Raw genomic sequence first — 12,034 nt, 5'->3', positions numbered from 1 at the left:
CCTTTCAACTCCTAAATCATTGACATAGGGCCTGATTAGGATCTTGTTGAATGGGATACTTTTTCACAAACATGACGGATATCCCGTCTACTGTATTACAAGTTCCATTATATCCTATGTTATCCTACGTTCATGTCTGTCTTCTCTGTGTCCTGACTAATCATATGTGATGGCCATGTGAGCCTTAACTAACTCCTCCCCATGGGAGCCTGCTTAGATGCAAGAGCACTTGAATTTATTGTGCCCTTAGCGCACTCACTGTGCTAGGCAGGAGTCCTTCTCCTTATGCGAGTTTTAGAAGTTGTAACATTTAGTTGAAGTAACTGGTCAGTTTTATCAACTCCACCATTACACTTGATATTTTCAAGCATGCAGTTGTTTATTGAATTGTAGTGAGCAGGCATATGTCATGTCTGTCTGAGAATTTAACAGCTAGTAGTTTGCTGCAATGGAGCACCCTACATTGACCTGGAGCATTTTACAAGTAAGTCCTTAGGGAATCTTGTGCACTGACTTTGAATTCTCCCTCAAGCCACAGCACTGACATTACACAGCTCTCTGAGCAGCTGTACCGCCGTATAGAAATTGTACACATAAAAGTTGAAATAATGGAAGAGTGATTGAGGGAGATCCCACACAATATTGTAGCTAATTTCTAATGTAGAAGTCATTTATACTGGAGTCCTGCCTATATGCACTCTCACGATGTATGGATATCCAGTTGAACTCTCACACATCATATACTGCTTGATGCATACAGAGCTCTTTTGCCTGGTATATATATTCCTTTGTAAAGGATCAAAGATTCATGACCACTATGTTTTTCCCTAAAGTGTTAAGCTCGAGAAACATGGGAGACAAATGCCTTACTATTGGCCAAATTTTGAACAACCTGTCGGTCTAGATGTTTTTTGACAATGCTGCAGAATCAAAAAACACATTTTGCCCATGGCAGATGTTACCTAAACCAGAAGGGAAAACTAGTAAGACTTTACTGATGGTTTATGCAATATTCCCATGAGCAAGGCTCCATACATTGTTCAGCTCCCCAAGTGAGGTGTGCCCTAGATTGTTGCAGCAAGTACCTCACAGAAAATTCACCAAGGCTTTTGTTGTGAAGCGCTGTGTCCTCTGCAGAATTGGTTTGCCATCCACCACCCTTGAGAAGGTAGTAAGGGCTCTTAGAATGGTTGAAAGTTCCTTTCAGTTGGATGACTGGTCCAAGTCTCCTAATGTCTACAGACCTTGAGCGAGCAAGTTCCTTAGAATTGCATCCCTACCCATGCTAAAGGCTGTCAAGTTCCAACATAAAACACCATATTAGAGAGTCATGAAATGTACGACATGGAAGAGATGGAAAACTGGTCAGTGGAGACTACAGTCATAGAGTGCAATAGCTGCCAAGTTTAGGACAGAAACTTCTGCCCAAGCGACCTGAAGACTGTGACTTCATTATCAGTTCAGAGAGGGCATAGTCCTATAAAAAAATTGTGATCACTGAGGACTATGCCCTTGCAACATTGGCTGTTTTGACTCCTTTGCTTCACAATTCACTTTGCACCCTTATTTACTTCCCATCACCTTTTGTAATTTTTCCCCATTATCGATTCTCTCAGTTTTCTGCCTCCCTTCTATCATGTACGGACCCTTGTTTGTCTTGGAATGGTCTTGCTTTATGTCTCATGTATACCATTGCACCGACTCATGGCTTCCCCTGCAATTAGGCTTTGATGACCAGAACCTGCTTTTCCACCTGGCTTTCTAGAAGAAAGGGGTGCATCTCATCTTCGGTCTGTGGGCAAGTTTCCTGGTTTGCCTGGGGACTAGTTTCAGCAACACCTCCTACCACAACGGATAATCAGCAACACCCTTTTGACATTCTACTTACCTACTATAGTTCAGTTTTTTCTTCTAGGCAATGAGTCATATTGTGCTGCTGCAATGGTGCCCCATCCTGAACCTCAGTGAGTCTTCTCAGGTCTTCCAACAACCAGCCTACTGGAAACAAGTGCCTCACTTATCTTTCTCTAATCTCTCTCTCCCTGTTCTCATTTTTGACACTGGTAGGTGTAGGTGCTCACTACACTCCTGGAGACTGATAACTTCTAAGGCGAAAAGGTAATCTTGCTATTCCTCCAGTCAAATTATAAGGGCGATGAAAGAGGTATTTGTAGTCAGTACAGCTACAGGTGAAATAGTCAAAGGAATTGGATGCCCCTTTCCAGATGAGAAGAAACCAAGCACCATTGAAAACGCTGTACAAAATATCTTGGATTTGCGTTTGTTTATCAGGAATCACAGAGATCTCAGTGTCAGATACACTTGCTCAACATCAAGTAAGGTCTTTTCCCTGAATAGATAATGTATGAACCTATCGTTCAGGTATGGATGGAGACATAAGGACTGGTTTATATATTGGTGGATGGGTTATCCTGTCACAACGGTGATGGACATTCCATCTGCCAAAATCTAAATCCCATAGTAAATAATGGGATTTAGATTTCAGCGAGTAACCCATCCTCCAATATCTAAATCAGGTCCTTAATCTCTAGTTGTGCTAGACACCCAGCAATAGTGCCAATTTTTTTAGAATACTTTTAGGGTGAATTTCAACTTGAAGAGGAGCATGTTGAATTGGAAATGAGATGTCAGGATGGAAAATCTCAAAGATTTCTCTTAAAGAGGTCAAATTAGAATGTGAAAAGAAGCATCCATTGAGTCCAGGAACACCATAAAGTCTCTAGGTAAAAACAGAGAAATAATGGATAGAAGAGTGACCATCTTGAAATAAATTGTGCTGAGAGAAATATTCATACTCTTATATCTGATGATTAGGTGATTTTGAACCAGTAGATTTTGGACCCAGAAGAATGAGGGAACTTTCTCCCTTTAACGTTGTTGTGGAGGAACCAACGAGATACCTTGTTTGTCCAGTGAAATTTAATTCTTGACCTGATCACCTCTTGTTTGTCCTTCGATTTTGGCCAGAAGGTGACCTGAATCTGGTAGAAGAGAAGCAAAATGGATCTTATGCCCTTTGCGGACAATGTCTAATACCAATTAATCCATGATTCGACTTCTGCAGTGAGGAAAGACGTTTTGAATTATTCCACCATCAAACCTTTTCCTGGCTGTCGGGATAGTCAAGATTGATGTAAATGTTTCAATGTGGTCACTGTGGATTTCGAAGATGAAGCCCACTGTTGCCCCCAATTTGAGAAGCACCCCCCTGAGCCTACCCAGAAGGGGTTATGTTATGTTATGTTGATTCATAAAGCACACCTATCACCAGAGAGAGTATTCAAGTGCTTAGACAGGTGTGTAGGTGTGTGGTCCCCAAGATGCTTGTATGACAAGCCAGGTCTTCAGCTTCTTGTGGAACCTAAGAAGTGAGGAGGAGACTCTGATGTGTTGAGGGATTTATCTTATGTTTCCCAAAGTTTATTAAAAGATGTTCAGTCTCATTTTTCTGCAGTGATAGCCAGTTGGACTGCAGTGACCTTCTGCTAGAATGGAGCTCTGTGCACAATCTCTGGAGGATTTATCCTTTGGCTCTCTGTTTGCTAAGACTGTTACTTCTGGTGCAGTTGTGGGAACACTTATCTAATCATTGGAAGATATAATAGATCCAAAAAGTGGCTGCTCCTCAACTCTCCTCCAGATGAGGTAAACTCTTTGACACAGGTGAGTTCATTCAAGACCTATGTCTTGGCTGCGATGTAGGAGAATGAGCAACCTCCACTTTTGCTTTTGTTGATTCAGGGAGTGTGTGCGAGTGAGAGTGAGGCACAGCATAGATGTCTGGAGTGTTGGTGAAAGTGGTTGCAGCTGTTCAGGTTTTCTGGTACTGTGCTGTGTAGAGCTTTGTAAGTGTGCATCAGAAATTTGAATTGGCTGTGCTTGTGAGTGGGAAGCCAGTGAAGCTTCTTGAGGTGCAGTGGGATGTGGGTGCAGCTTGGGAGGTCGAGCATGAGGCTTGCGGCGGACTTCCGGATGGTCTGTGTAGGAGTTGTTTGGAGATTTCAGGGTCGATAGTGTTGTCATAGTCTAGCCTGCTGGTGATGAGTGCTTGCATGCCAGCCCATCTGGAATTCTGAAGCAACCATTTGAAGGTCTTATGCAGCATGCATAGGTTGTGGAAGCAAGCGGTGCACATTGCATTGACTTGACCCCTTAAATTGAGCTTGTTGTCTAGGGTAATCCTAGATTTTTTGCATGGTTTGTGGGTATTGGTGTTGGTTCTAGCTCCTACAGAAACAAGGTGGATTCCCATTGGGAAATCTTCCTGCTGAAGACCAGCACACCCATCTTGTTGGATTTGCGCTTCGGGCAGTTGATTCGCATCCAGTTGGCTATCATGGTCATGCAGTTGATGAAGTTGGTTCTGGTGGTGGTTGCCTGGTTTTTCAGGGAGAGGTCCTGCCTTGTGATTGGATGATGTTTGACAGTGGTGTCATGTATACTTTGGAAAGGGTGGAGCTGACGGATGATACCTGTGGGACTCAGCATATCAATTTCTTGGTCTCTGATGTGAAGGCTGGCAGCCTAACCCTATGGGTTGTTCCGGTGAGGAAAGAACAGATCCATTTGAGAGTGGATTCTTGTATGCCAATCATGGGGAGTCTTCTGATGAGGATGCTGTAGTAGACAGTGACGAAGGCCGCAGAGAGGTCAAGCAGGATGAGGATCGCTGTTTCTCCTATCCAGGACGATTTGAATGGTGTTGGTGGCCGCAATGAGTGCTGTTTCAGTGCTGTGGTTCTTTCTGAATCCTCATTGAGTAATCTCTAGAAGATGGTGAAGTTCAAGGTGGGTTGTTAGTTACTTGTTGATGGTCTTCTCAATCTCTTAGACTGGATAGGGGTGAAGGGATAAGGGCCGGAAATTGCTCTGTTGATTGGGGTTGAATGTGGGCTTCTTGAGGAAGGCATTGATATCTGCAACTTTCCATTAATCCCGCAATGTGGCAGACATGATGGAGGTGTTGATGATGTGGCTCTGGGTGGTGCTGGTGGGTGATGGTCCCAGGTTGTTGATGTGGTGGGGGCATGTGTCTGTTGGGGAACCTGAGTGGATGGTCAGCCTGATTGCTGCTGTATCATTTTTCATGAGGGTTATTCAATTGGTCAGGTGGTTGTCTTGGTTGTGGAGTGTAGGTTAGCGATGAGTTCTCTGGGGTTGGGTTGGTGTGTGAAGTTGCTATAGATGTTTGCGATTTTGCTGTTGAAGAAGTGGGACAGGTTGTCACAGAGTTGTTGGAAGGCAGCGATGAGGAGGACAGTGGCTGGGGGTGAGGTGAAATCCTTAACAATCGAGAAGATCTCCTTGTAGCTGTTGGAACTTCCTTTGATGCAGTCCACTAGTGCTTGTTTCCTTGGTGTCTCTTATTTGCTGGTGATAGCATCTGAATGCAGCCTTTGTAAGTAGTTCTGTTGGTGGTATCATAGCTGACTTTCCATTTCCTTTCTAGCTTTTTACAGTGTCTTTTGGTGTCTTTGAGGTCTTCTGTGTACCAGCTGGCCTGCTTGATTAATCTACTTTGCTTGTTGGGTTTAATGGGTGTGAGGGTGTCTGCACAGTTCTTGATCCAGTTGTTGAAGGTGTTGATGTCCTTATTGAAGTTGTCGGCAGGGTGAGGTTGATCCATGCTGAGGGTGCTGAGCCAGTCTGCTTCTGTGATTTTGCCTTAGCTGTAGCTTGGAATGCTGGTCCTGGTAGGGTTGCTGACTTGAGGTATGTTGATTTGGAAGTGGATGGTGAGTGGTCGGTCCATGAGAGTGGGGTGTTTGAGTTATACTTGATGGTGTTGCATGTGGCGAAGATGGGATCCAGGGTGTGTCCTGTGTTGTGAGTTGGTTCTGAGATGAGCTGGGTGAATCTGATGTTTCTCGAGCTTTCAACGAGTTCTGTGCAGCAGGGGTTGTTATGGACTCCCAGTTGAAAGTTGAGATCACTGAGGAGAATATAGGCTCTGGATTCAATGGTGAGTGGAGCAATGAAGTCAGTGATGAGGCGAGAGTTCTGTTCAGTGTGATGTTTGCAGCTTGAAGTGCAGGTGTTCAATGAATGGGGTGGTATTCTTTGTGGGTGTTGTGCATTTGATGGTGGTCATTGTAGATGATAGCAAGTCTTTTTCCTGGCTTCTGAAGGCAGTCATTTCAAGTGTTCTTGTAGCCCGCTGGTATTGCTGTGACGATGTCAGGAGCAGATGAGGGGTTGAGCCAGGCCTCTGTGATGAAAAGGATGGCAAATGCGTTACTGCTTAGCAGGTTCAATATTTTGGTTGTGTGTTTGCTGAGTGATGGTGTGTTGAGAGGCATGCAAGCGAGTGGGTGTTGATGTGTGTGTAGTGTAGAGTTAGTGTAGGGTGTAGGTGTAGGTGTAGGCATTTTTGGTGCTTGTGTGGCGTGTGTGTTGGGAGATGGTGTTGAGGGCTTTGTTAGTATTTTTGAGGTAGGTGATTGTGGGTGGCTGCTGGACAGCCGGCAGTGGGTGCAGCTTACAGTTTCTATCCTAGTGTGAGGTGCATTCCAGGATCAGTTAGAGGAACAGCATCAAGGACCTAGTGACATAAGGAGTGCTGAAGAGTATCATGGGTCAGCAATTGGACTAGGATTCCTGGCACTGGGCTCGCAGATGGGTGCACATAGACTTTCTTTTGGCACGTGCACTGCACTCAACCACTGCACATCCGTGTTGCAGCTGCCATTAAGTAGGTCCTGGGAGGGGGAGGAGTGCAGGGTGCTGTGATGTAATTTCCTCTGCTAATGGTCGATGGAAAATTAAGTGCTCTTGCTTGGGTTCTTCTTTAAAGACGATTGTGGCTGGAATGTCCCTTCCTGTCAAGATGGAAAATGGGAAAGTCAGTGATGTCACTTCATGTGCTGGTGGACTATGGGAGATCCAGTAATGTCACTTCCTGGCTAGTGGATGATGTGACAAAAAAGAAGTGTGCTGTTTTCTTTTACGTAAGCCTTCTTTGAAGCAAACTTAAACAATACAGAAGCTTTGCAAACCTTAGTGAAGGGAAGAGCATGCTTCCAAGTCTTGAATAAACTAATCCATGCCAAAGAGCTTGTGGAGCTTGTAGAAAGGAGAGATGAAGAGCAGACACTTTTGGATCTATTCAATCTTCCAATGATTAGATAAATGTTTCCACAACTGCACCAGCAGTAACAGTCTTAGACAACAGAGAGCCAAAGGATAAAACCTCCTAAAGTATTTCACAGAGCTCCATTCTAGCCAAAAGGTCAGTGCAGTCAGAGTGGCTAGCAAAATGATATTGGAAAGCTTTACATAAACCTTGGGAAACATGAGATAAATACATTGAAGCTCTCATGGCACCATTCATCCCAAAGTAAGTTTAAAAAAAAAATGTATCCTCAACCTTCTTATGTGTAGGATCAGAAGCATCATTTAGGAGAACAGATGAATGACCTGCTAAATTAAGTTAATCAGAATAGATTCACTCACACCCACCATGACTTCTCACTTTCATTCATACATAATAGTAGCATGCAGACTTTATTCAATATGCTGCCAGCATTTCTTTAAAAAAAACATTTAATAATTTTAGGTAAACAAGTCAGGTTACCAACTTGAGACAATTAAATGGGTATCTTGACAAGTACACTTAAATATAAAAAAAGCCGTACATCAAAAAGCACCCGTGTCAATTGTAACATTAATAAAAGGAGAATACATTATTACACATTGTTATTCACATATGCAAAAAAAAAAAAAACAGAGGCAGGGTTTGGTGGTTGTGCTTTTTTAAAATCTTGGTGTGCCATAGAAAATTAACTGGTTAAATTGATCATCCTTTGTATGTTCACTACATTCACCTTCATTTCATGACTTCAGTTGAAAAGAGAACACTCCTCTATTTTTTGCAATGCTTGGAAAAACCTTCAAAATATTTTTTTCAAAAAAAATTATCAGAAGAGGCAGGTTGGGTAATTCTAAGAATATTACACATTTTTAAATAAATTGCATACATTGTACACAGGAATCCTTCCAAAGTCTGACAGGCCTTGAGATTTTATTACAGTATCCCAGTCTGCATCCAAATTTAATAATATGGGTAGAAGTGTACCTTTGAGCTAGGATGTAAGTACAGGAGGGTCTTATGTTTTCCTAACCACTCTTCTCTCCTTCAGTCCTGCTTGGCTGCTTTTACATGAAACACATTGATCATGTGATTAGGTAGGTTAAGTAGTGAATAAAGAGCAATCGATGTCTGCGTGGCTTTGTAAATACCAAAAAGGATTTTGAGTTTGGGCTGCGTCAAAAAAGTGATGCAACTCTGATGCAAAGTTGTTGTTAATCTGGGCGTTGGGTAGCGAGAACATGCAGAAATTCTGACAGTTGCTTCTCCCTGTTATGCTTGCCTTCCTTTTCATCTATCCTTGCCAGTCATGTTTGTAAGTCTCTTTGACACTGCAGCAAGTAGTAGGACACCCCCATCCCTTCCTCTGACAGTCTACATCCAGGATGACAATTAGCCGAGCACACCAGATATCCTGGTACAGCCACAGGACTCTCAGGATCCTGTCTCAGACTGGTTATCCATCACTTGAGAACTTGGTCACAGAAACATTCTACACTGGCTGCTGCTTCCTCGGGGATTGTGAACTGTGTGAACTAAATTAATCTGATCTCTTTGGCCAAGAGCAGCTGTATCAAGAGTTAATGACCCTGTTTCTTTTCGATCTAGGAGCACTTTTGCATACACCTACTTGGCACAACATTCAGACACCCTCCTACACTCTCTGATTGCAAATTGGAGGGCAGAAAGACTCCTCTAGGTTCCCAGCCAGAGGTTTCAATGCACCCTTCATATTGTTGTGCCACTTAAAGCCTGGTGAAATTCCCACAGGTGTCAATGCAATTGCCGGGACTAGAGGCACCAGTCGCACTGGTCGAATCGACAGAACTGACACTGATCCAGCTTCTGGTCCTATCCTTGGTCATTCCAGCTTGGTAATTATGGAAGGATAATTTTCCCAGGGATCCAATCTCTATTGTCCTCTATTTGCCTGTGGTAAATAGACACACAGGCAAGTACTGGTAAGAAGCTTCATCCAACCGAGTGCTTCACATGGGCTGGGTCTGAGGCGCTCTTCCAAGGTGACCCCACTGGGCACTGAAAGAGTAAGTTAGTCTAATCCTTAAAAAGTGGGCAGGGAAATACTTTCCACAAATTGTTTGTTAGGAGAAACCTATATTTTGATGGCATTGGTAAATGTGAATCTTGCACTGTGGAAACTGCATCTAGTTACGATGCAGGACAGCGTGGCCTATGTGTGGCTCATCAGACCAGCTGTGGTAGCATTGTAGGATGCTGTCAGGGGTGATTACTAGTATAAGAAAATGTACCATGTATAAGAAAGTTGAGGTGTTATCAGTGAAGGGAATCATGGTTGTCTAATCAGGTTACAGTTGTAGAGTGTGTTTGTAGAGTGCATGATAGTGACAGAGTTGTCTCAGAACAATTGGCAACAGACATGTTACTGGACGTTACGGAGTGTTATAAAATAATAGAAATACATTTAGTAGCCATGGTGCATAAGGTAGCACAGGCCATATTTGGCTAATCTAGCTGGCTGCTGATTACTTGTGGCACTTTCCAACCCCGACTATTCTTTATAGCTTTTATGGACTGCAGAATCCTTTCTTTTTCAACCTGTGTAAAATGCTACGTGTTTATCTATAATGCACATTTATGCTTACTTTTTGCATGAAATCATTCAGTGTTATGTAAAGAAGCAGGATTGTCTCTAATTGCGCCCTTTGTCCTTCCTACCTCAGTAGTCACCTCTCTTCAAATGTGTTTACACACGTTAGTTCTCAATTTTGCTTTCATTTTAACTCAGTAAATCATGGTTTCTGACCAGCTTCTGATGTACATGTTGTTTCTTTTTTGTCCTTGTAGGGTTATGACAGTTCTTGCGGCCTTTTACAATTTCACGATGTTCTGGACCAAGAGGATTGTGTGCTCATCCAGGTTTTGAAGAAGCAGGGAGGCATTCCCTTTGTGAAGACTAATATCCCACAGGCGTTGTTAAAGTAATTATGTGCATTTGTGTAAAATGCCTTTTTTTATAATCATGAAGAAATAAGTGGTGCAGGCCCAACTGTTAATGCTTTGCACTCCTTTGTTCAACGTGGATGCAGAAAGAACTTCTTTGGAAAAGAGAATGCCTCTTTGCACCTGCGAGTTTCCATGTGTTCTTGAATGATGAGGTTGAAAGATCCCTTAGCTATAGTCACAGTGAGTTCCATAGCTATGCTCCAAGAGCCGAGATCAATCTTGCGCCATGCTTCTTGACGTTGAAGCTGAGCTGAGTAATCAATTGTGCCTTGCTAGATATCAAGCTGTTGTTCAGCTTGTAGCTATATTGCTTTAATTATTTTATTCATAGTTTTCATAAACCATTGGCTCGAACTAGTGGTAACTTCAAATAGTGTTTAAATTGTGGTGTTACAGAAGGTGTGTGAAAGTATTAAAAGCAGCAACAATGTAAAGGCCCCACTCATTCTGCAAGCCATACCTTATACCTAATTTTTACCAACTCAAATGTTCTGACCTGTGCCTACCCCTCACCTCTTCTCTGGACGGGCCACTCCCTGATCTGTTTCCAGATCCCTAAATCGGAGGGATTTAAAAAGATAAATATTGGTGGAAAAAGAGTCACAAGACAGTGGCAGCGGGTCTCTCCTGACTCTGTCTTTGACATATTTGACTTCTCTATGGCCTCTAAGGATCCAGAAGTTAATCAGACATTAGCGTATTATAGCAAGACATTAAGGGGGTGATTCTGACCCCGGCGGTCTTAGACCGCCGGGGCCAGGGTCGGCGGGAGCACCGCCGACAGGCCGGCGGTGCCCCGCAGGGCATTCTGACCGCGGCGCTTTGGCCGCGGTCAGTGCAGGAAAACCGGCGGTCTCCCGCCGGTTTTCCGCTGCCCGTCAGAATCCTCCAAGGCGGCGCAGCATGCTGCGCCGCCTTGGAGGATTCTGACACCCCCTACCGCCATCCTGTTCCTGGCGGTTCGCCCGCCAGGAACAGGATGGCGGTAGGGGGTGTCGCGGGGCCCCTGGGGGCCCCTGCAGTGCCCATGCCACTGGCATGGGCACTGCAGGGGCCCCCGTAAGAGGGCCCCGCAAAGTATTTCAGTGTCTGCAAAGCAACTGCACCCGTCGCACCTTCCCACTACGCCGGCTCCATTCGGAGCCGGCGTCCTCGTGGGAAGGTCGATTTGCCCTGGGCTGGCGGGCGGCCTTTTGGCGGCCGCCCGCCAGCCCAGGGCAAATCCCAAAATACCCTCAGCGGTCTTTTGACCGCGGAGCGGTATTTTGGAGGGGGAACATTGGCGGGCGGCCTCCGCCGCCCGCCAATGTTAGAATCACCCCCTAAATGTTGCTTTTGACAGGACTGCCCCTTTTAAAACACGTATGAAAACCAAGAACAGACCTCATGAGCTCTGGTATACAACAGAGCTACAACAAGAAAAGTCAGCTTGTAAAAAGCTGGAGCAACCCTGGCGCTTGACCAATAACCAAAAGGACAAAAAAGCATATACAGCTTTGATTACCAGGTATCATTAAAACATCAAACTAGCTTGTAAAACTCATATCACTGACCATATTAATCAGGTGGGTAATTCATCTAATGTGCTCTTTAAAGTCCTTAGCAATTTTATCAATCTTCACGTTTGTTCTCAGATGGACAACTCAGACCTTGCAAGAATGATGTGACTCTCTAGCTGACTTTCTTTAAGACAAAATCAAGATATTTTACCAGAAACTTACCAGCCTTCTGGACCAGACAAAAGAGAAGATTAACTTTAACTCACCCCACTTGACGCTGGATGTAGCCTGGAAAAGTTTGATGTTTTCTCACCTGAGCAAATACAAAGAGCTCTAGAAAAAGCTACATCTGGTGCCCTCTTGGATTTATGCCCGCCAAGGATCTCAGGGCTACTCCCTTATCAGATTGCAAAAACATTGCTTCTAAGCAGTGTAGCTCCAT

General features: G+C 44.0%; 1 protein-coding gene across 1 annotated transcript in view; it reads left to right on the top strand.

The window, feature by feature from the left end:
• The window catches only part of LOC138293501 (vitamin D3 hydroxylase-associated protein-like), an 806,941-nt gene that overhangs the window by 285,012 nt on the left and 509,895 nt on the right, over positions 1-12,034 (top strand). The window contains exon 4 of the mRNA XM_069232739.1: positions 9,935-10,068. Within this exon, the coding sequence (XP_069088840.1) occupies positions 9,935-10,068 (134 nt within the window). The remainder of the gene's footprint in view (positions 1-9,934; positions 10,069-12,034) is intronic.

This window comes from Pleurodeles waltl, chromosome 4_2 (assembly GCF_031143425.1).
Source record: "Pleurodeles waltl isolate 20211129_DDA chromosome 4_2, aPleWal1.hap1.20221129, whole genome shotgun sequence".
Classification (NCBI taxonomy): domain Eukaryota; kingdom Metazoa; phylum Chordata; class Amphibia; order Caudata; family Salamandridae; genus Pleurodeles; species Pleurodeles waltl.
This window is presented reverse-complemented; position numbering and strand designations above follow the sequence as displayed.